At 39.2% G+C, this 25,155-nt stretch overlaps 2 protein-coding genes across 2 annotated transcripts in view; both read left to right on the top strand.

Moving 5' to 3' along the window:
- The window catches only part of egfra (epidermal growth factor receptor a (erythroblastic leukemia viral (v-erb-b) oncogene homolog, avian)), a 39,807-nt gene extending 33,880 nt beyond the window's left edge, over nucleotides 1-5,927 (top strand). Inside the window, exons 24-28 of the mRNA XM_068737555.1 lie at nucleotides 20-117; nucleotides 232-399; nucleotides 2,575-2,622; nucleotides 2,723-2,816; nucleotides 3,852-5,927. Of these exons, the coding sequence (XP_068593656.1) occupies nucleotides 20-117; nucleotides 232-399; nucleotides 2,575-2,622; nucleotides 2,723-2,816; nucleotides 3,852-4,195 (752 nt within the window). The 3' untranslated portion in view covers nucleotides 4,196-5,927. The remainder of the gene's footprint in view (nucleotides 1-19; nucleotides 118-231; nucleotides 400-2,574; nucleotides 2,623-2,722; nucleotides 2,817-3,851) is intronic.
- Nucleotides 5,928-7,825: 1,898 nt separating this feature from the next.
- Nucleotides 7,826-22,265, top strand: npc1 (Niemann-Pick disease, type C1). Its single transcript, XM_068738117.1, has 25 exons — nucleotides 7,826-7,935; nucleotides 10,106-10,234; nucleotides 10,392-10,498; nucleotides 10,874-11,019; nucleotides 11,259-11,426; nucleotides 11,549-11,798; nucleotides 11,933-12,015; nucleotides 12,308-12,678; nucleotides 12,861-13,087; nucleotides 13,473-13,573; nucleotides 13,693-13,795; nucleotides 13,921-14,110; nucleotides 14,364-14,546; nucleotides 14,793-14,907; nucleotides 15,094-15,221; nucleotides 15,452-15,586; nucleotides 15,716-15,805; nucleotides 16,028-16,218; nucleotides 16,874-16,989; nucleotides 17,601-17,730; nucleotides 17,912-18,097; nucleotides 18,669-18,900; nucleotides 19,564-19,677; nucleotides 19,952-20,114; nucleotides 20,232-22,265. The coding sequence occupies exons 1-25, from the start codon at nucleotides 7,858-7,860 to the stop codon at nucleotides 20,312-20,314; spliced, it is 3,819 nt and encodes a 1,272-aa protein (XP_068594218.1). The 5' UTR covers nucleotides 7,826-7,857; the 3' UTR covers nucleotides 20,315-22,265.
- Nucleotides 22,266-25,155: the final 2,890 nt, after the last annotated feature.

The following is a 25,155-nucleotide window of genomic DNA, read 5'->3' as shown; positions in this document are numbered from 1 at the left end:
TGCTGATATGTTTGTACAGGTTGGATGATTGACGCAGATAGCCGACCGCGTTTTCGGGAACTAATAGCTGAGTTCACAAAAATGGCTCGGGATCCTTCTCGATATCTGGTCATCCAGGTGTGATTTTACCTCAGATCTAACAGTCTTGAAACTTCAGTTTATTTGATGATGTAATTGTAGTAACCTATTAGACACACCAAGATGACATGATACATTTTATTTCTATTCCAGGGCGATGACTGCATGCACCTGCCGAGTCCCACAGACACTAGAATGTACCGCAGCCTGATCAGCGGGGAGGGCATGGATGACGCTGTGGATGCGGACGAGTACCTGGTGCCACAACATGGCTTCTTCAACAGCCGGAGCAAGTCCACCACCCCGCTGCTTCACTCCACAGTAAGCTACTTCATAGAAAAAACACGCACATCAAAGGTGTTGGATCAAGTGTGTATGTCCATCTGCCTCTCTGTCTCAGCTGACATTTAGGTACTGCAGCTCAGATTTTGGCAAAAGCAGAGACTATGATGCATGGTTGAAAAACAAGCTGATATTTCATAAAAATATATTTGAAGGGAGGATTATTTCCACTTTGTGGTCACGCATTCCAAAAATAGAAAATTAATGCTATAATTTAAAGACAACATTTCTAACTCTAAAAAAGCCGGCACTGCCAAACCACTAGCCCATTTTTGATTAATGTTCAAGGAAAGAAGTTTTGTTTTTCTTTGGTCATGAAATAAGTGTAGGCAAACAATCATGCACTGACCAAAATCATTTATTAACCCAACTGGCCTCTGAGTCACTCACTGTGAAGACTGATTAGTGTCTTAGAACTTCCACAAGGTGGTGTAGTTTTACTGAAAATACATCCTACAGTACCTCACAAGATATTTTGTATGACTGTCCACTTACAGGAAACATTCAACTACACCAACAAGTTAAATGAAGGAAAACCAAAGTGCGAGAGAGAGAGAGGCCCATTTCTGAACTGTACACCCTGTATATCCTATACATATTGGAAAATACTGGGCCACAGTCATTTATTTGAACTATAACAGCTGTTGAGTTGGTCAGCCACATTTACTTCTTATCATATAAAGGTTTTACACAAATCTGGGGAATATCAGAATACTGTCACGCGTTTATAGTACAATATAGATTCAACAGAAAAAAGTGAATCTGTTCATAATGAGACACTGATACCTTTTTACTAAAAAAGGCAGACTTACTCACATTTACCTTCTCTATTCAAACAGTGAAAGAGGAATAGCAGCTGCTTTGGAGGAAGGGAGAAATTTCCCAGAAACAGTAGCATTAATTGATTAAGAGCTTGCACCAGCAGTGCACACTTTACCAACATGCAGTCAACTGTTTGAAAGTGTAATTGTGCTATTTTAACTGTGTTTTTAGAAATGGGATTTCTGCATAAATCATTACCCTGTGCGTCAGAATGGAAATACACGAATGCAATTATCTTTCACATGAAGCAGCAGAAGCAGAACGCTGACAGTTAAACTGAATCCAGATGATTGATCAGCGAGGAGAGTTAAACTAATAGCTCCGACTTGAATCTGAGCGGCCAGTCGTACCTGGCCTGAACCCTGCTGAACCCAGCTACCCTCATTCTGTTTTAAGTGTCACCAGTGGGACTATTCCTCCACTTCCTGACCCCTACACACTCGTCCTCATCATCATCCCCTCTCCCACGTTTCCTCCCAGGTGCCCTTTGATTGATGAGAACTGAACAAGGAGAACTCTTCTACTCCAGGTTCAGTGAAGGCCATGCGTAGGTCTGGCTCTTGTATCTGGGAACATTGCCGGCCACTGACAGCCTGGTTAGCCCATACAAGCTTCAAAGTGTAATTACCTTTGCAGGCAACTCTTTAAAATCTTTGTCCAATAAAAGCTCAGCATAAGCCTGCGTTTTTAATATCACTGTTGGGGCATGGCCCATGATGGGTCCAGAATTATTTTTTTACAGATGGTCGCTCCTTCAACGTGTTTAATTTCCTTTTCTTGTTGAAAGTAATTGCATTGCCACAGCTGTCCCTCTGTTCTCTTTATTCGTTCAGTTTCCATGGTTTTAACGCTGTTCACAGTCCTTTGACTCGAGATTTTGACAGACACAACAAAGCTTGTCAGATTGCCTGAATGAATATGAATCTACTCGTTTATTTCGATCCTCATCGGCTTGTGCTGAGATGACAGCTCTGGTTCCTCGGGTACCATAAACACACATTACTATCACTATTCAAAGGGAACTTATTATCCACTGAGAAGCATTGAAATAAACCACAGTGACTGAAAGAAACACACTTTAAAGAAGCTATGAATAAAAGAAGGAAGTAAGAATCAAATACTATGAAAGAAAAATATAGTATTTGTCTAAATAAATTGTGCACCGCTTGTGTTGCTTGAAACCACCTGATTGGTTACATTTCAAACCTTTCTTCTCTTAATGTCTGCTTTATGGATAACCGAGGAATATCAAAATGTGTTATGGATCTATAAAACACAATGTCCTGCTCTGCATTCAGACATTAACTCATGTTTATATGATCTATTTTGCAGAGCCTGAACAGTAGCATTGGAACGTGCCACAGCAGAAATGGATTATTCGTAAGGGAAAATCAATCCTTTAAAGACAATTACTTATATCTTTGTGTTAAATTATTATGTGCCACAGTTGTACAAAAACAACCTCTGTCCTCTGTTGCAGAATGCATTCCCGAGCAGAGATGGAAGCGTGGTGCTCCGATACATTCCTGACCCCACAGACAAGCTTTTAGATGAGGCCTTCCTGCCATCTCCAGGCAAGTATCCTGCAACTTCAAACCCCCTCAGTGGCACCACTTGTTATGTTATGTTATTCAAGTGAATCTCAGTGGAGCTCTCCTCCCTGGACAAGAAGAGGAAGAGGGACATCTAGTGCACAAGAAGCATATTGCTGTACTTATTGTACTTCTGCCTGCCACAGCTGAAGAACATATGCCGTTTACCATTTGGTGTAGTCTTTGTTCCAGTGGTTTTATGGTACCATTAGCACATACATCTTTAGTCTTGGAGTCCTGCAGTGTGGGGGGGGGGGGGGGGGGTTAAATGAAAAGTGGCATCATTAGGGCTGTGCTCAGGACCAAGAACATCAAACATGTATTACCATCAGTACCACCTTAAGTATATTTTTTAACACCATGCAGGTGTTTTCACAAACTTCTAGATTCTCATTGTCCTTTTTACAGCAACAAAGTAAATCAAATGAAAGGCACTTAATTGGCTGGCTGTCTAAAGCAAGTTTCAAGTCTGTACGTTGATTTTCACTGCCTGCTACCATTAAATTGGTGTACTAATGTTTTGGTATTGCCCTTTCATAAAGTTATAGAAGATTGGTCAAAATCGATGCAGCCAAGATATCCTAAATTTTAGGCCTTTAGTAAGGATGAAGCTCTAGAAACACTGGATTCTACATTTCCCATAATGTGTCTTGATAACACTTTCTAAACATCTACTTCTTTCAAACTCAATGCCCAGAGTTTGTAACATAGAATATAGTGTTTAATTGTTATGACAGACTGAGTAGTACAATTAATAAAGTGACCTTTATGTGGAAAAATAGTGGACTGGCCCTTTAACTCCAAATCGTGGCTGCCCGTAAGGTTGGAAGTCAATTTGCAAACTGAAAATGATCAGCAGCGCAGCCATGTAATGGTTTGCAGTTAATGGGCTGAAACATGCCACCATTATGTTCTGTTCGGTTTTTATAAATTACCTGCTAGTTTCTATTTAAGCTGTGTGTACACTTAATGAGAAACTATCCAGTGCCCTTGCTAATGTCACTGTCTTTCTTACAGACTACATGAACCAGAACGGAGTTTCAGACGTGATGAATCCCATCTACCAGCACCCGGGTCCACCTCGCACCATCCTTCCCACCATCTCTTCAGACGACACAGAGACCGAGTACCTGAACTGCTTTAAAAACGAGGCCATCGAACCCGAGTACCTCAACGAGATCATGTCCCCCGCCATCCTCCCGCTCACCTCCAACGGCACGGTCCACAGCGTTCAGAAATACCAGCCCCAGAATAGCATAGACAACCCTGATTACCAAGAGGATTTCACTCCCACCTTCAAGACCCACGCCAACGGACACATCCCAGCAGCTGAAAACGCAGAGTACCTGGGCCCAGACTGAGGACTTACTGGATACAGACAATACAGAGGAGACTGTTTCCTGTTCCATTAATAAGGAGCATTGATGTATCGGCTGAGAAGGCATAGCTAAGTGGTACCATCAATTATTATACATGTCTTACGGAGTCAAGTGACACTTTGTGCGAGCTTTCCGTGTTGTTTGCATGCAGGCATAACTGTCACGCAAAACCCCTCTCATTCCAAAGACTTTTTTTTTCTCACCACCAAACTACAAAATGACTTTTTCTTGATTAAAGCTGGATGGAAGATGACTCAGTTGACCTGAGAGTTGCTGGATCAAATGTGCTCTGTCCGTATGTCGTAACCCCGTCTGAAAGTGAAAAGCTCTCTAAAGGTTGGAACTGATGTTGTATGTCATCCAAATGTGTCAGTGGAAGACCGCTTGAAAAAAGGATGTAAACGCCTCCATTAAAAAAAGATTTAACTGCCTCCATTTTGAGGAGGCAGAAGCTCTATACTTCAAAGAGCAGAAACTTTCAGCTCAACCCAAATCACAACCGAAGGTACTTGTGTTGTAGAGTCACAAGTTAGATACACAATCAGTCAACAGTATTGACATGTTGGAATTTAAAGGGTTGACAACATGCAGCGGTGCACGCCCCTGTGGGTAAGTCAAGAAGATTAAAGGGAGTTTTTAAGAGTAAAATGCTGGCTCGACTGTTGTGGTCCTTCAGAGGCCTGACGACACTCATCCTGAAGGTTGAGTCAACGAGGAAAGAAAATATTGCAATGTACAGAATGTACATTCAGTTTAAATGGGAATACTGGAGAATTGTATTGTTTAAATATGTTACTTGTATGCTCTAAGACAGTTCTATATGTATTACAAACTGGTTGTTCTCTCTCTCTCTCTCTCTCTTAGATATAGACAATAGGGTGAGAGTTTCCTGTGTCCCCTGATTTGTGATATCACACTAACTACGTAGAGAATGTGATGGTAAATATGTGAGTGGTGGTATTCACGCTGGGTAGTGTTCCAATAGAAAACCTGCAGCACTCCTGTAGCATGAAGCATATTTGTGTCGACCTACAAAGTTAGCATTATATCACTGTGGACATCAGTTTGTGCACCCAGGAAGTATTTTCTGGCCCTCTTACTGATTTTTTCCAATGTTAGCATTTTTTGACTTGCAGCTTAAAGTTTCTATGAATGCAACAAAACAGATTTAAAGTTTTTTTTCTCTCTTGTTTGAAAAAAATCTGGTAGAACTGTCTTAGGTCATGTGAGTAACGTGTTAGAAGTATGTGTTTCCCTGTAAACATGAGTTGTTTTACAGACTCACGTCAGAAACAAAGAATGTTTCTGATGTTTGTGGTCTAATGTGTCTTTTCGTAGCTGGAGACTTTTCCTTGTCTGTTTTTCTTTAACATCAATGTAGACAATGTTTCACATGGGGTGTTGACAACATATCTATGAATCTGCTCCTAGCTTTAAAGTCTTGTAGTCTTGCAAGACCATTAAACTTTGCAAATATTATTCCTAGTTTTAAAGGAATATACTATTGTAGCATCCTGAAAGCCTACTTTTGCAGATTTTACACAGGTACATGTACAGAAAACAGTGATTATACTGTAATATACCCCAAAATAGTCACCTATAATTTATACTCAGTACACGGTTTTGTCACATCATACGTGAATATGCACTTATTCCTGAATTGTGATTATTTCATTCAAAAGTGAACTTGAATAAATCTTTTTTTCTATGGAAAGACGGTGTTTCTCTCCCCCCCACCACCACCACCACCACAGCTTACAAGTGAAGAGCGAGATACAGGAAGGACTGAGAGCCCAGTGATTCACTGATCTACTCAGTCGCTTTATCTTGATTGCAGAACTTCAAGACTTTCAACACTTTGATGAAATGTATTGAGCAGATATATCAGCTCAATGGAGCAACATCCACTCCGTGTCAGTGTGAGGACCAATGATATGACTTGAAACCACCACTGATGAGATAAAAGAAGCTTGATTGAGCATGTTAGACACAATCTCATTGAATAGACAGAATAGAACAATAGCTTTTTATATTTCATTGATCAAAAGTGATGTGGGTTGCTGATGTTGTTTATTTTCCTAAATATGCCCTTTCAATGCTATTATTCAGTTTAAAACCTATCTGAGGAGTTTAACTTATATTTAACGGCCCTGTTCTACATGTAAACTAGGGGGAAACTGAGTAATTCATTTCACTGAACAAGGGTTTTCTTAAACAGCAGAGCAAGATATGGTGCTGCCTGCTGTGTTCAGGACATAAAAAAACTTAGTGTAATTAAAATATTAACCCAAGGGCAAAATATTAAATTAAACTGCACGCTTGATGAACTGCCAACACAGCAGATTTTGACCAATTTAAAACTTTAGAGTAAAGGATGCATTACATTCCTGCAGATTCTAGAGATTAGATCGCAAACTGTTTTATAAGCATAGGTCCTACAGGCTGTGAGGTTAGAAATTATAACATTTATATAAAATTTTCCTAAATTTAGATTTGAAGCCCCTGAAAACTTGGTTTCAAGTATGTCTCAATAACATAAAATATTTGTCACTAAATGAGCACAATGAAAGTAAGGGGGAAAGAAACATCCATAATACCATTATTGACAATTCAACACAAGGAATCTTTCAGTTCAAAACTCAGCTAATCTGCTTCATCAGGACTGTTTGGATTGGCTTTAATCAGATTGGATTGATCACACATTTTAGAGAAACAAATCATTAACAACAGAGACCAGGAGGAAGTGATCACATGAAAAAGAGCACACACCAATTGTGACCTTTTGTCAATGTACTGTTTGAGTTCATTAATGATTAATACAACTAAGGGTTTTAAATAAGCATATTCAGTTTTGAATGATTTGATGTTATTTTTCCATTATATTTATGATTATTAATTATATTAAAATTCATCAAAGAAATCCTTATCTTTCCTTTATTAGTTATACATCGTATATCTTTTCATAAAGACTCTGCATAACGAAAATTCCATGGTGAACCAAAACCAGAATAATTGTTCTAACTTTAGCTTTCAATAGTAGTTAATACATTCAGTTAAACGTGGTGTAAAGGATATTACATAAATGAAGTACACACTACTTCCTGACAGTATTCCTTAACGGACTAATATTCAAAAGGTTTCATGTTTGTTTTTACTTTTTCTATATTGAAGTTTGCATGTAAAAGTTTTATGTCTTTTTTTTTGGTCTATAATGCGTGTTACCATGTCTGCTTCCTGAAACATGTTATTCATTGTGTGTTCATGTGATTCAAACTTTCTTGCCCTTTGGTAACCGTTTGCTACTTTTTCTTAATATCACACATTGAATATCCTTCTCTGTCCTGATAAGGGGTTGATGGAGGGACAACAATTGAAATAAATCCAGGACAGAATAATTCTATCCCTGACACAATCTAATTAGTTGTATTTTATAAACAAGCTGTCAAACGTTTTTAAATATTAAAAAATATATAATAAATAGGTTTTAGGAGATGTAGTGCGTCCTCAGCACCGTTTGGTGGCAGCACTGAAACGACAGTTAGTCTCCGCCCTAAACAAATAATACAACGAAGAAGAAACCATCAACAAGATCTGCGAAACTTTAGGTGAGCGGCCACTTCGTTTCGGTCGTTCCAGTAAGAGCGATGGGAGTCCTACCAGGGAAAACCCTTTCAAGTATACTTTTCTTCATTATCCTCCTGTCAGAGGGACACTTCCGATGGGTAAGTTGTGAACTACCGTCCGTATTCTCGTGACTAAAACATGACTCAGCTTGGTCTCCCTATTTGCTAGTGTGATGTTTATCTGAGGCGGCTAGCAAAACTAAAATCTAAAAAAAAAATAGCGTTAGCCAGTAATTGGCTTAACAGTAAACTCAAAACATAATAGCTAGCATTAATGTTGGTTTAAAAACTGCACCAGCCTCGTTAGCTATGATCAAAAATAGTGACCATAGACGTTAGCTTTGACGTTCCACAGAGACGGTTGATTCAGAGCCGGTGTCGAAAGAAGTTTCGTGCTGTCATGTCTTGGCAGATTGAAAACAACACCTTATTTCTACTAACGTTAGGTATATAAACAAAGCTTATGTAAATATGTTCCAGTCAATGCTGTGATCACCCTAAGCCATATTGTTTTATCTTTCAACGGCTCACAAAGGTGGAGTTAGCAGGTTATTCAATAAACAGACGTCAGATGGAAGCTAGGTAGCTAACGTTAGCTAAATAACCACTACCACTGTTCGAGGATGTACATAATGTCTTTTTTTAATGTGTGAATTTCTTCTGTTTAGTTTTTTTAATAAAGTGTATAGATAATGTAGTCATCGTGACAACATATAGAAAACTTCCCTGTCTGTGTTTTTTAAACAACTGTATTAAAGGGTAATAATACATAAATTAAGTAACGTTACATAGAGACAACACAGTCTTTGAGGTGCACCTTGATGATATTGATGATTGCAAAATTTATGATTTTTTTTTTTTGCTTAAAGCCACCATGAATTATGTAAATCAATTAGTTTCTGGTGAAGATGTCTTTTCAAATCAAACCAGACAAACATCTGTCATTTGATGAGATTCAATCGTATTTAGATAATTACTCTCTGTCTGCATTGTTTACAGAGGTAATTTAAATCAATCCCACTCCGAAACTATGCTAAACATTAGACCACTCGGAATATGATGAATCATTACTGCTTCAAGATAAGATATCAGCGTTCAGGTAAAAACAAAATAGCAAGGATGTGGTATATGAGTAAAAGTATAGAGTATTTGGAGACTGCAGTGGATAAGCGGAAAGGAAATGTGTGTGTGTGTGTGTGTGTGTGTGTGTGTGTGTCGGTCAGTTCCGTTAGAGGGGTTTGTGGTTGTACATCAGGTTTCTGTTATGTTTATGAATTGCTTATGAAACAAAACTTCTCGTTCTTACGCAATAAAAACAAGTATCTCACAACTAGATCTGAGTTTGGCAGGTTGATAGTTGGTACACAGTGTGCAGTTGGTCTGCAGCTACATAAAACTCCAACTGAAGCAACAAGACCAACGCTGCCCTTGAACTCAATCCCACGAGGCACGAGTAGGACAGAGTGTAACACTGCGCTTACTCATAAAAGAGTTTGTAGAGTAAGTGAATTAACTTCCCCTCCCAAAACAGAACATGTGAGAGCTCTGATGCTGAATAGACAGATAACAGACAACCTAAACTGCAGAAGCTATATATTGTACAAACGTGTATTAAACATTTAATAATTAAATAGTATGTTATTGTGTTTTCTCAATATCATATCACATGAAATAACATGTTTCAAGTGCTCGAATTGAACTTGGTCGGAGCCGTAACAACAGTAGTGTTGTTATGTTGTCATAGAAATTTGACCACAGTTCTCCTTTCTCTGGCCTTCTTTCTCGACGCTGAATGTTGGGTTATATCATCAAGATGATGATGCACGATGTGACTAAACTGGCTCTGGGTGTTACAAGGCTATCTTTTAAAATGCAGGCGCCTAAGGAAACATTTTTGCAGAAGTGAAATTGTTATTTTCAGACATACAAGCACGAGATAGTAGAAACACAGGAAAGAGGAATGACTAGAGGTTAAACTTGGCAAAGTGGTAAACCTCAAGGTAAAAAGGTACCGCTTTCACCGACAATCAGACTTGTCAATTCCTTTTTTTTAGCAACCAAAACTAAGTCGCATGCTCCTATAGTGGACCTTTAGAGGAACTCTATACGAGCTATCTGTCTTTGATTTTTTTGGCAAGACCTTGTCCTCATTAGATACAAAATAGAAGTATGGCTGCTCTCAGTAAAAAGCTACATACGATTCAACACACTGAATGCAGACCAATGTACTAAAACAAATACATTTGTCTTTTTGTTGTCTTTCTGTCAGGTTGAGGCACAGCACTGTGTGTGGTATGGGGAGTGTGGGGAGTCCGTCAAGGTGCCTGGAAAGAAGTACAACTGCAACTACACTGGTCCTCCCAAACCGCTAGACTCCAAGGGTTATGACCTTCTCACGGTACAAACAGCAGCATCTTGATGTTTCTGTCCTGTTTTTGCTGACTCCTCAAAGCGATCATCTGTGATATACTTCTGCTTTCTAGAAGTGCTAAAGTTTAACAATTCTACAAAAGTGTATTAAAAGTGACACCATCCCTTTTTGTGTTTACTTGCAGGAGCTTTGTCCTGGATATGACTATTTAAACCGAAGCCTCTGCTGTGACGCTAACCAGTTGAACACTCTCAAAGGGAGTCTCCAGCTACCCCTTCAGTTCCTGTCCCGGTATGCACTGCGGTTATATCATTAACTAATGAAGCACATGACGTGCTTTGAAGGGCATTACGAATTTCTGAACACAAATAATGGGAGTATTTGCTCTATTGAATCTGTCCGTACATGTGCTGCTCAAAAGTTGTTGTTTGAACATGCAAACATTTCCTTGTTCCAAATAATGGGTTAAGGACAGACTATGATTTTATAAGGTTGGCAGGTTTTATTATCTTCGTAGATTTTATTTACTTTACTGCATTTGTTATTGTCTTGTTTTTTTCTTTGCAACTGTTATACACTCTTAAACTTTGACATATTGCTTTCTCTTTTTTTTTTTTTTTTTATTCTGTTTGCTTCTCACACTCACTCCTGTGCGTCTGTGTGCAGGTGTCCCGCCTGTTTCTTCAACCTGATGAACCTCTTCTGTGAGCTGACATGCAGCCCCCACCAGAGTCAATTCATGAACGCCACCAATGTCAATGCCACCAATGTCTTGGAAGTGCAGTACTATATTGGACAGACATTTACCAACGGTGAGCTCACAGCCAGATGTTGATTTAGATATGACAAACGGCTTAGTTATCTTTATTTCCATGGTATGTACCTGCTGAGTAAACTATTAGTTTCCTACTTTAACATGATGTCATTCTCTCAGTTGTGTCATTTTGCAGTCATAACTGCGTTTTTGGTCAAATGAAATAGGGATTTGGCAATTGAACGCAGTGAAAATCTTTTTGTTCCCTGAATTAATCAAATAGTGTTTTTTTTCCAGCCATGTACAATGCCTGTAAGGACGTCCAGGCGCCGTCCAGTAACGTAAAGGCCTTATCACTGCTGTGTGGAAAGGATGCAAAAGACTGCAATGCTACCAACTGGATTCAATATATGTTCGATATTAACAATGGACAGGTTCCTTTCCCTATCGTCCCCATATTCTCAGGTAAATCATTTTAAAGTACTTTAATGTATGAGGTCAAAAACTCCCTACGGCTTCTTTTTTATGCATTTCAAACAGATGTTTACCTGCTGCTCTTTGCCGTTATGCTGTGTCTTTTGCACTAGACGTCCCGGTGTCTGGTTACACTCCCATGAACAACAAGACGTACGACTGTACAGAGGGCCTGGAGGACGGTTCGGGCCCCTGCTCCTGTCAGGACTGCACAAAGGCCTGTGGCCCCAAACCTGTGCCTCCCCATCTCCCCCCTCCCTGGACAATCCTTGGCATTGATGCCATGACTGTCATCATGTGGATCTCCTACACAACCTTCCTGCTTTTCTTTATTGGAGCTGTACTGGGAGCTTGGTGTTACAGGTAAAGGATTTTTCTTTTTCTTATTGGACTCATGTGTTTATACCAGCAGACCCACTGAAAACAAACATATTGGTTCTGATGCTTGCTTTAGGAGTTAATATCAAATTGGTTTGCATGGTTCTTTGTGCACACAGGAAGAGGACCGTCATGTCTGAGTATGGCCCCATATTGGACAGCAATAGCCCGCTGTCTCTCAATGGAGATAATCCTGACCAAGGTAATTGTTAGAGAAATTCACTTGAAGCCGATGTAAAAGTAATTATCACAGGACATTTATTCTTGCAAGAAGGAGACAGAGTTGAAACACTTATAAGTCATGTGTCAAGGCTGCTCAGAGGTCTGTCTCTGATATTTATACTTCGGATAACACACAAGTGCGTTTGCACAGAATCATTTGCATAAAGCTACGTGGCATGTCTTGAACTCGCGCCTCGCATGAAACAAGTGAAATGTAATAACATTGTTATATCATTGCTAAGCTAACTCCCGCTCTTTTTCTCCTCTTAAAGTAAATGTATCCTGCTGTGAAACACTGGGTGAATGCTTCGAGAATGCTCTGCGGACCCTCTTCAGTTCCTGGGGTTCCTTCTGTGTGCGGCATCCCTCTCTGGTCATACTGGGCAGCCTGATAGTGGTGGTCGCTGCCTCTGGGGGACTGGTCTATATGCGCATCACCACCGACCCCGTTGAGCTGTGGTCCGCTCCCACTAGCCAGGCTCGTCAGGAGAAGGACTACTTTGACAGCCACTTCGGACCCTTTTTTAGGACCGCGCAGCTCATTATAACCACGCCACTCAATGACACTTTTATTTACTCCCCATACTACGGAGGATCAGATGTCCCATTTGGAGCCATCCTGAGCAAAGACATCCTGGACCAGGTGTGTTAGTGGGAGAAGTCAATTTGGGAGATGGATCAATAGCAATATTTTGTCAAGTTTTGTCTAAAGAAGTATTGTTTCTGTCACCAGATAAAATAGAAACTTTGCACGTGAAGAGCAGCTGCTTCTCTGAAAACTGTGGTTGATTGGTTCTCTTATTTTTTACAACCTTAACCAACCAGGTGCTGGATCTTCAGCTCGACATCGAAAGCCTGATAGCGACATACGAGGGTGAAAGTGTCACCTTGAAAGACATCTGCTTGGCTCCACTGGCTCCTTACAATAACAACTGTACCATCCTGAGTGTCCTCAACTACTTCCAAAACAGCCACGCTGTGCTGAACCACAGCGTGGGAGACGACTTTTACGTTTATGCCGACTATCACAGCCACTTCCTCTACTGTGTCAGGTGAGGTTTGCTGCTTCATATTGTGAATTTGGTATCTTGACCAATAAGCCGGCCCTCCTATGGTCTTAAAATTGTCTTAATTGCAGAAATCTATTGCAGGTTTAGGAAACGGTAAAGTAAAAAGGTCAAAACCTCTGCAGCTCACAATAATTTATTTTCTCCAGACACTGGCATCTGCATTTACTTAGAACAGTTGCGTGTGTTCTCTTAAAAAAACACAATCCGACTTCCTCATTGGTTGTCACACAGTGGTTCTTCATCTGTTATTCTTAACCGCACTACAGTTGGGTCAGGTAATGGTAAAAACCCGTACCGGTGACTGGGCTGATCTAATAATGGCTGTTATTTTTCAGGCGATTAGCTCTGTTGGTCTTTTCTCCCACAGTGCTCCAGCATCCCTCAACGACACCACTCTCCTCCACGACCCCTGTCTAGGCACCTATGGTGGCCCCATCTTCCCTTGGCTGGCGCTCGGGGGTTACGATGGTGAGCTGGATTAACACCTTTTTGAGGGCAGAGAAGAATTTGGTCTTCAGTTATTAATGTGGTTGATAACCGAGGAGTGTTTTGACACAACATTTACTATGAATGTGTCTTCATTACAGAAACCAACTACAACAATGCCACTGCTCTAGTGATCACCTTCCCTCTCAACAACTACCTGAACGACTCCGTCAGGCTGGGCAAAGCTCTGGCATGGGAGAAAGAGTGAGACAATGATCTGGTTCTAAAGAGAGAGCTCTTTTGGCTTCCAAAAATCACTCTTAATGGTGTTTTTGCATTAACTTGAATTGTTGTTTTTTTTTGTTTTTTTTTGTTTGTGTGCATTTCAGATTCATCAAGTTCATGAAGAACTTCAATAATCCTAACCTGACCATAGCCTTCAGTTCTGAGAGGAGCATTGAAGATGAAATAGACCGAGAGAGCAACAGTGACATCAGTACCATAGTAGTCAGCTATGCCATAATGTTCATCTACATCTCCCTGGCCCTGGGTCACATCAACAGCTGCAGGAGAGTGATGGTAAGACATTCCTTGTGTCATGCATTTTTTTTTTTAGCTCTTAAGTGTCCGTTACCATAATCCATATCTGAACTGGTTTACAGATAACGCAGTGTAACTCTTCTTTCTTGTCTGTGACGTAAGAGCTTGATACACTTCTTTGATTCAACAAAACTAGTGCAACATGCTGGACAACTTCCTGCTACTCAAGCGTAAAAAGGGAGCAACTAAAGGGAGGAACATGACTGATCCTCTGTCCTTTTTGCCCCTACAGGTGGACTCTAAGATTTCTCTGGGTATAGCAGGGATCCTGATTGTGCTCAGCTCGGTGTCCTCCTCACTGGGGATCTTCAGCTATTTTGGCATCCCCCTCACCCTCATTGTGATCGAGGTCATTCCTTTCCTGGTGCTGGCTGTTGGGGTGGACAACATCTTTATTATAGTGCAGACATATCAGGTAACCTCCACAATCCTGTTATGTATTAACCCATTGATTTGGCTCATGGTTTAATGCGTACATTCACCTTAATTACTCGTGCTTGGAATTTATTCACTTGAAAAGTGACATAATTTGTTATGTTCATGACAGCTGTGCTTGTTTTGTATTTAAGTCTCCCTTTAGAACCAAATTTTTTTTGTTGCCTGCTGCCAATAAAACCTGTTAAACCTACTAAAAGTGATTTCCATCTGTACTTCTGAACAGAGGGATGAGCGGATGCCCCAGGAGGAACTTCACCAGCAGATTGGTCGTATTCTTGGAGACGTAGCCCCGAGCATGTTTCTCTCCTCCTTCTCAGAGACGGTCGCCTTTTTCCTGGGTAAAATACATCACCTATTTAATAGACCCTATATGTACACAGACAATGTGAAATACACTTGATGTATTCTAAGTGATGATATGCCACCTTAAATAGAAAAGAGATTTTTATGGACAGGATAGACTCAGTGCCATAGTTTCCTGGTGAGTCACCTGCTGATGAGACTGTTGACTTTTTCTTCTGTAGGAGCTCTGTCCAACATGCCCGCAGTGAGGACTTTCTCTATGTTCGCTGGCTTGGCCGTTTTCATTGATTTCCTGTTGCAGATCAGTTGCTTTGTCAGCTTGCTCGGCTTGGACGCCAGGAGACAGGAGGTGAGACGGGAGGAAATGAGTGTGACATAAATGATTACACTGGAGGGGTTACAGATGGCAGACTGGGAACTTTACATGATTTCCTAAAGATTTAACAGCCCCACCGTAACGTTGTACAAATGTGATAGAAAAGTTTTCATCTAATTTAAAAGATTACTCCTCACACACCATTCAAGCTTTAAATTAGTTACACTTATCAAATGCTGTGTTGTCTGTTGTGTGTTAAAAAGGGGAATCGACTCGACATCTTTTGCTGTGCGAAGCTGCCGGAAGGTCAGGAAACAAAGACGGATAGTTTCCTCTTCCGGTTTTTCAAGAAAATCTTTGCCCCTTTCATCCTCAAAGAGTGGGTCCGACCAATCATAGTAAGTACCTCAGTGACACTTTGTTATGCCAGTATTATTTTAACGTGTTGATTCAGTTTGACTCTTCTTCTTTGAGGAGATTATATTGGTTTTCTTATAATGCTTTTTTTTTCATCTCCCTTTGTTCAGGTGGCAGTGTTTGTGGGAATGCTGTCCTTCAGTATTGCTGTGGTGAATAAAGTAGAGATCGGACTGGACCAGAAACTCTCCATGCCTGATGTATGTTTTTAAATTTTCTTCCATAGCTCATTCATGGATTGATTGAATCTTTGAATAGATGTGTGCAAAGTAGAATGGTCATTCTATCATCTCACTAAATCAGTCAATCACCAAATTTTCCATAACGTTGCATTTTTCTAAGTCTTCCCCATACAACATGTGCCTTAGTTAGCGTTTCTGTGCTCATGGAGGTCTATTCTGATGATCTGTCTCTTTATCTAGGACTCGTATGTGCTGGACTACTTTAAGAACCTGAGCATGTATCTCCACACCGGAGCTCCAGTGTACTTCGTGGTAGAGGACGGTCTTAACTACAGCAGTCCAGAGGGCCAGAATGCTGTGTGCGGAGGAGTCGGCTGCAGCAACAACTCTCTAGTCCAGCAGGTCTACAGCGCCTCACTCATCAGCAACTAGTAAGTCTGGGCTATGAGGAAAGTACATCACAGGTGGTTTATTTGCACAAGACTAAATTGATCATTTGTTCTGCAGGATGAGCCCAGAAGTTAGCATTGCACTGGTTCCCTTGACAAAAAGAATGGGATTCTTTTCATCGGATTTTGGATTATTGCAGAAAATACATTTTGTGGCAAACAAATATTTATGATACTCAGCAGGACCACAAATCATCACATTATTATCTAAATTGATAAGTAGGTTATTTACTGTCCTACTTCATGTTGTAGAGCAGAACGTTAAAATCTCTTAAGCTTCTGTTAACCAGAGACTTTGTTTCAGGTATTTAACCAAAAACACATCCAACAAACCCAGTGACGTTAAGACAAGGGAACCAGAAGTGCAAAAATACAAATTCATTAGTTTTAGGACTCATTCCTATTCCTATCATCCCATTGAAGATTAAAAAACAAACAAAAATGAGTTACAGGAAGTGACTGAGAACCTATTTGAAATGTGTTTAATTTCAATTGCATTAAACATGCAGCAAACATTTGAATGGATAGGATAGTTGGGAGTTCAGATTAGGCGAAGCTCGTGAAAGAACAAAAAGTCTGTCTGATCTAACCTCTGGTTATATGATCTATTCAACTTCCCTTTTCCTTTTACTCCTAGCACAACCATTGCCTTCACGCCGTCCTCTTGGCTCGATGACTACTTTGACTGGGTGAAGCCCCAGTCCAGCTGCTGTCGATACTACAACACCAGTGGGGACTTCTGCAATGCCTCTGGTACATTTTTATCTAATGTCAACATGCTTTGAACCCTCATTCCCCCGCTGTCACATGCTGCTCTTAGACATTTTTTGCCAGTTTTTCATACACAAAATGAAGTGAAAGAATATCGTTTAAAGCACATAATCCATAGTATTATCGTTTTTGTTAAAGTAATATGCATTGTACTTAAAACTAAAACTCAGGTAGTGCAATATTTAAACTTTATGAATGACTTCATCACGCAAACCTATTCAAGTTTTCAAAAAGGAAAATGTTGGTATAATTGAGGTATTCTGTTATTAATAGTATCCCTGGTTAATAAAACTTGCATACAGTTAGAAATCACCTGTGTGTCAACAAGAAGCAGTTTATTTGAGGAACTGGGAAGCAAACAGTAAAACTCCTTGTTCACATGGAATATTTTCTGTAAATTGAGTTGGGCAATTTAGCTGCATGCAGTTTCAGGAAGGATATGAAAATGTTAATAAAGCCATGGTCAATATTTTCAGTATTGTGTAACTTTGAGGTCATTTTTTTTTTGTTGTTTAATGGCTTTGTCTCCAAACTAATGTGTCAAATCCTGTGGGATGGATACAAAATAATATTGTTCTGATATTGTTTTCCAGTGGTGAATCCGTCCTGTGTACACTGTCGGCCCATGACCCCCACTGGAAAGCAGCGGCCAGAAGGAGAAGACTTCATGCAGTTTCTACCCATGTTCCTGTCAGACAATCCAAACATCAAGTGTGGAAAAGGGTAACTTTATAGCTCTGCTGACATTTTATTTTCTCTCTGACATGTCATTGAATACTTTCACTTTAACTTCTGTTTATTATGTTGTTTCTTTAGAGTATTTTGGTACAGTTTTACCAGTTTCGTTGTGGTCGGTAATGTCCCCCTCATGCTTCTCTCTCACAATGCGTCAATGCTCCTCCAGCGGCCATGCAGCCTACGCCACAGCAGTGGACCTCTATCCCAACAACACCGGGGTCGGAGCCACTTACTTCATGACTTACCACACCATCCTGAAGGAATCCCCAGATTACATAGAAGCTTTAAAGATGGCCCGAATCCTGGCTGATAACATCACTCAGTCCATAGGCCACAAAGTGTTTGCCTATAGGTAAGTCCTGTTTCACTGCATGTAGTTAATAGTATACATTACATTATAGTTATTGTTGTTCTTGTGATCTTAGATAGGTGTTTTCTAGTTTCCCCCACTGCCACTGTTTTTTCCTGTTGAAATACTTGTTCCTGAGGTTTTTCTTGTTTTCAAGTCGACGTTCAAGGACATTGGAGGGAGAGGGAGGGGGGGCGGTGTTAAGTAGGTCATAGATAAGCACACAGCAAAGAAAACATTATAAAAGGCAATATAGCTGATGTTTGACCTCGCGTCCCGAATTCATCTTGCTGTCATGCCACCACTAATGTCGATTATAACTGCAGATGCAGAGGTTTAGAAAAAGTGTTTTGCAGACGCAATGCTCTGGTATGTTGTTAAATGTTACAATAAGTTGACTTGCAAATCTGTATGAGTAATGCATGACAGGATAATACTATAGATGGAATAAAAAAATGAATCACGGTACAAAGTCTTGCCACATCATCTTCTGTCCATTTAAAAATAGCAGTTGTCAGCGGTCTTAAGGCATGTTCTCTAAATTGTATTTTCCTTTATTATTTTTTTTTTACAGCATCTTCTATGTGTTCTACGAGCAGTACCTCACCATTGCGCATGACACGGCTGTGAACCTGAGCGTGTCACTGGCGGCCATATTTGTCGTGTCGACCGTGTTGCTGGGCTTCGAGCTGTGGTCGGCTGTGCTCGTCAGCGTTACCATCGCCATGATCCTGGTCAACATGTTTGGGGTCATGTGGCTGTGGAACATCAGCCTCAATGCAGTTTCCCTTGTGAACTTGGTCATGGTGAGAAGCAGAATGGAACACCTGAATATTAACCCATGCACAATAACAAACATCTGTTTTAAGTGAAGCAAGAATGACTCTAGAGAACATATGTTTTAAGTTAAGATGGACAATAAGCTTTGTTTTTGTAGTTTTAACCATTATTACTGTCAGACTTATTAGCTGCCAATTAAATTTGTTTAAAGCATGGTACCAAAATTAATTATTTAAAAGTGGAAAAAAAAGATTAACGTTACCATTATTGGCCAAATTTTCAGTTGTAATTATAATTTTTCATTAGATTTTACAGAGCTACGTGGTTTAACTTTGACTCGCTTTACTTAATTTTTATAAATTGACTTTATAATTTTTATATATATATATATATATATATATATATATATATATATAATTTTATAATGAATTACTAAATTATAACTCTGTTAAGCAGGATTAGCAATTTCCATCATATAACTTAAAGGTTTATTAAGAAATATGTTCAAAGAGTTGTAGCTTTTTTCTAGTTTTTGAATATGGATGTTGTGCATCACAAATTGTGCCTTTAACTAGACTTGTGTAAACAACTTGCCATTCATCTCTCCTACTAAATATTCATTTTAAGGCAGTGAAACATTTGAACATTTCTGCCTTCATCGCTGAGTTGTCTCCTATCCTCTGTTGCAGTGCTGTGGTATCTCGGTGGAGTTCTGCAGTCATATTGTGCGAGCGTTTTCCATCAGCGTGAAGAAGAACCGAGTGGAACGGGCTGAGGAGGCCCTGGCTCACATGGGCAGCTCTGTAAGGCTCGCTTTACTTCTCACCAATTTCACCAGAGGAAGCTTTTTCAATACATGCAAGTCAGGAGCTTTTAGTCTTGCACATGTTTTTTTGTAAACTGATAACGTGGATATCAGTGTGAACAAGCTTGTAGGGCAAAATAAAGTAGAAAAATAAAGTCATTTTTTTGAGGAAAACCATCTTTTGGCATAAAATCTGTTGTAAAATGATTTGGTTCTCTGTACGTTAATACTACCTTTGGTCATCATCATATGACACTGGTTCATTTTTGCAGGTGTTCAGTGGGATCACACTAACAAAGTTTGGAGGAATCACAATCCTGGCTCTTTCCAAGTCGCAGATCTTCCAGGTCTTCTACTTCAGGATGTACTTGGCCATCGTGTTGCTGGGGGCCACGCACGGCCTCATCTTCCTACCTGTGTTGCTCAGTTATATCGGTCGGTAATGTCACGCATTTAAAGGACTAGATATGAAGCATACAAGATTCTACTACAGATTTCATTTTGAATTAAATCTAACATGTTCTGATTTCATTTACTTTTTTTTTTTCACAGGCCCCTCGGTGAACAAAGCAAAAGTGTTTGCCGCTAACAAGCGCAATGCTGGTACAGAAAGAGAGCGCCTCCTCAACTATTAGCAGGCCGCCTGGGACCATGAACAATGAACTATTTGTCTGAAAGGGACCGTGTGGGTGTGAGCGCAAGCCATTTCTCTGATTACTGACACACTCGCCATCATCGTCGTTGCCACTACTATGCACGGATTTAACTCAGGAATAAACTTTAGGAGAAGACTAGTTCAACTGCAAACCTACAGATTTTCTCAGAAGACTTTGGATCCCCCACCATTTCTCCTCCTCCTCACACTACAGTGAAAAAAAGGCCTGACTTCAGCATTTTTAGCATGAGCAAAAACTCCTCTTTGATTGTGGAAGAAGAGGAGACCCCAACATCAGTTTACAGACAAACTCTCGAGTCAGTTCCATATGCTATGAGCTATTTTGATTGGGAAAACTCAAAAGGGTAAAACTGGTTAGTTTTTTCATATTTGTTTTTTTTTTCATTTCTTTTAATATATACCAGAAAAGAGATTGTGTAAAAGGAAATTATTTACTAATGTGGGACTTTTGTTGAACTATTTGATATTATGAATCATGTATTGACTGGAACACGGCACACAGTGGAGCTAACGGATAACGATTTCATGGGCCCTCATAATACCTGGCATCAACACTGGACACAGGGTTCACATACTGTATTGTAAAGCAGGACAGCTAGTTGTAGCGTTTTCACCGAGCAATAATGTGCTTCCTGAGCCACTTTGGACAGTAATGTTTTCACTCCATCACCTTGGATTTGAAATGAGGTTTTGTGTTTTCAGCTTAATGGGTTTTTGGTTCACATCCACGTTGGGAAGTGAAGGAAGGGTTTCCCCTTTTTACCTTTTTTGGGAGTGTATATAAGAAAAGGTTTACATAGATGTGGACGTAAACACCCTCAAAAGTGAAACCTCAAAACTCTTGTTTCATTTAAACAGACGACTACTGGAATAGAGAGCCAAAACAAAACAGTCCCATGTACTTGTGCACACTGCACCTTTAGGTGTTGCGTGTTGCTCTCCAAACTGCATCCTGCCCTGTCTTTTTATTTCCACATTGGAAGATATTTAAATGATCCGGTGCAACATTTAATTTTAGAGCTAGTTAATGTATCCTGTAAGTGTCCTTTTTGAAGTGTTTGATTGCTAGCCCCTCTTGGGTGCTTTTACTAAAACCCTGTGTGATGTCAGGCAAGATACATGTGGATGCCAGGTGAAGAGGGTGCTATAAGGCGAGAAATGACTTTACTTTTAAGTTTATGTGAGATGTTTTTTAGTTACTGAACAGAACATTTGTTGCATTAAGAGGTAAAGAGACGGAGCTTTACTGTAAATAGTTTACACAGGACTCATTTAGATGTTTTCCTTCGTCATCTAGAGTGTGTTGATATAGAAAACTGTAGAGTTACTGGATAATGGTACAGTCCTAAATTTTTCATTCCAACATTTAAGTTATTTTTTGTTTTAACTATTAACATTTTGTTACCATGCATAGCTTTCTTTAAAACAAAACTTCCAGTGACTTTACAAGTAAAGGCATCACTTTGTTTTCAAGGAAAAAAACCGGCACCACAACATGTCTGTGGTTGTAGCCGGTCAAGATGATCGCCTAGTTTAATTTGAATAGGGTTGTGACATCAGTGGAAGAGGATATTAATATTTTACCCAAACTGTTAAATATCTGCTGGGATCTTAAAGGAACAGTACCCTTCCTTGTTTTTATTTGTTTTTTGTTTTTTTTGGGAATGTAAGAAAGAATTGTGTCGATGCCCAGTTTAAATTTGAATGTGAAAGAAGTTTCCGAACAAACGACTAAATCATTTGTACCACGACTAACAAAGAATTGTGTTTGTTAACTGTGCTGTGCATTGATAACGACAAATCATATCTGCATTGAACTATATCACTGTGGGAAAAGAGACTGAACCAAGCATTGGAATACTTTAGTTTTTAATGATTTTAACAGATATTAAATACCTCTCAGAAAAGTAGCCTCTCCTTGGTATTTTATTTTTTTTTTTACGTTTTTTTTGTGGACTTACATGTTATTTAATATGATAGTACACTAGTTAGAATGAGGTTCCAGTTAAACATAGAAATAACACAGCAACTATTCCCATTAAGTCAGATGTCATCTTTCAGCTCCTGTCTAAAAAAAAAAAGTCACCTTGGAACAAAATTCACAGTATATTTTTTTTCTTTAAGGTTAGTGTAACCGCAGTGGAGGCTTCTGTAGCATAGAACAGACACCGTTGATATTTTTTCAGACTGACCACTGAGTGGCGCCAGCTCTGTTCATGGAGCTCTGTCTGCATCGTGCTCTCAGTAATGTAGTGGGAGTGACCTAATTGTTATGTCTTGAAGAGCAGCAGTCTTGCCATGCTCTTACTTAGTCGGTGAATTACATTCCTGCAGGGTGCAAATATTCAAACGGCAACTCTACAGAGCATATGAACTGAGGCGTCTTAATGGAGCCGGTTGTTCGGGGGTCTAAATCTGCAGCTTTTGGACATTTACGGCCAAACTTGACAGCACATCAGTCACTCGCATCCCATTTGAAAGTGGCTGCCAAACCCCGCAGCAATGTACTTCCTCCCAGCGTGTGCTGTTGTTGTGCCTGTCTGTCCAGCCCTGCTGTCACACAAACCTCCAGCTCATGACTTATTTATCCGCTGCCCTGTGAGAGCGGGGACTGTCCTATGAATCTCGCTGAGAGATTAAAATATTAATTTCCTCTGCAGGTCTGCTGTGCTGTCTGCAGGGGAGAATATACCTGTTGTGAGAGCACTGTTATGTAAGACTCGAGAGGCTCACCAGACTCTGACCTATCCCCGTCTTTTAAGATGTCGCAAGAGCAGCTAAACTGCACTGCAAGTTCAATATGGTGTGAAAAACATTTTAGGATCAGAAATAGAAACTGAATTGAAAGCTGACAAATGTAACTGAATACAATAAGGTTACCCTCACATGTTTTGGCTACAAAACAATCAGAAATGAATAGTCCCGCTTATGAGTACTCTGAGGATTGTAATGTATTTTTATGGTATTATAGATATCGGGTACACACATTTTGCTTGGCAGTGATTCCTAAAACATAAAATGATGTTTAAAAGCACACCAAAAAAATAGCGTTTCAAAGTATTTTAGAAAACCGAAGTGAAAGGATCAACATCCTGGTCCTGGATTGAAACTACAGACAATAAAATCAAAACTGAAAGACAAAGTAAAAGCAAAAAAGATATAATTATTATTACTGGGTTTTTGATTAGTTTTGTTGCTTTCTAGATAATCGCTGATGCTCAGTTTACTGTAGCATCAGACTTGTGCATCATGTGACAGTTAGCTCTCCTAATACTATAAGCACTGAATGTAGGTTTCACTTTTGGGAGAATTTTTTTTTACTGCAAACAATCAGGATGAGTTATGATGAAATAACTGCATGACAGTGACCCAGGATTATCAATCCTTGGAAAACCTTTTTTTTTAGGTAATAGGACTAATCCCGAAAATAATCTGTCAATAATCTCATACAGTTCAGGATTTCTAATTACAACAATCATTTTGTTGAATTTAATGGTTTTGTGTTGATTAAAAACTGCTCAGAAAACAGGCTATAAAGATCTTTATTACAATATTTTGAGTGCACGATGCTTCATAATACTGGTACAGTATTAAATGATATGTAAATCATTCTACACTTTTTTCATGACATACTATACTATTACAATTTTTCAGGAAATATGTGCATGGCATACTGTGCCATAATACATTATGACATTCTTCATGACATACTTTTTTATGACATATTTGGACATACTATACTATGACAGTTTAATTTCTTTTTTAAACATACTATACTTTGACTTTTTTGACATACTATTGCTTTTTTAAGTCTTTTCTTGACAATTGATAATACGATTATTATGATGTTATGCTATAATATTTCTTTTTTCAACATTCTATACTATGACTTTTTTCGATTTTTTCGGTTTAACTTTTGACTTTTTAATTACTTTTTTGACATACTATACTATTTGTTTTATGAATTCTTTTGACACACTTTACTATAAATTTTCATGACATACTATATTATACAATTACTTTATTCAACATTCTATACTATGACCTTTTTCACTTGTTTTAATACTATATTAGGACATTTAAAAAAAAAATTGGACACACTATACTAGGACTTTTTTCAACATATATAACTAGAACTTTTACCACATACTATAATGTAACATTCTATGACTTATTTTGACATTTTAATACCATTTTTTGATAGGATAAAGACTTTTTTGTGAATTTCATGGCATGATATACTATGGGCTTTTATGATATCTTTCATGAAATGCTTTACTATGAAATTTTATTCTATATATTGATTTCTTTTCATGGCATACTATACCTTTTTATGGCATAACATACTTTTACATTTTTGAGTATTTTATACCATGACTCTTTTATAAAAGTTGTTATGACATGTTTTACGCCATACTATACTATGACATTGTTATGACATACTATACTATGTTATTTTGTGACATACTATACTAAGACACAATTTTGTTCACATTTTTATGACATGCTTTATTATGACAACATTACCAAGACAGCAAGACCCTTCGCCTTCTGTAGGGCTTAATATGGACTCCCAGATGTTCTGCAACTTCTAAAAGTTTCTTATGAAGAGCATTCCGATCATCCGTATCAGTTGCATCCCCCTTAACAGCAAGCTTCTACAGAGGGTGGTGCAAAATGATCAGCACATCACCAGGACAAGGCTGCCATACTTGGAGGACCTGTACTCCCAGTGCTGCAGGACGAAGGCCAACAGGATATCAGGGACCCCAATCACCCCAGCCACAAACACAGAATCCT

Source organism: Cebidichthys violaceus, unplaced genomic scaffold (assembly GCF_023349555.1).
Source record: "Cebidichthys violaceus isolate CVI_PGR_0920_01 unplaced genomic scaffold, fCebVio1.0.p SCAF_8, whole genome shotgun sequence".
Lineage (NCBI taxonomy): Eukaryota > Metazoa > Chordata > Actinopteri > Perciformes > Stichaeidae > Cebidichthys > Cebidichthys violaceus.
This window is presented reverse-complemented; position numbering and strand designations above follow the sequence as displayed.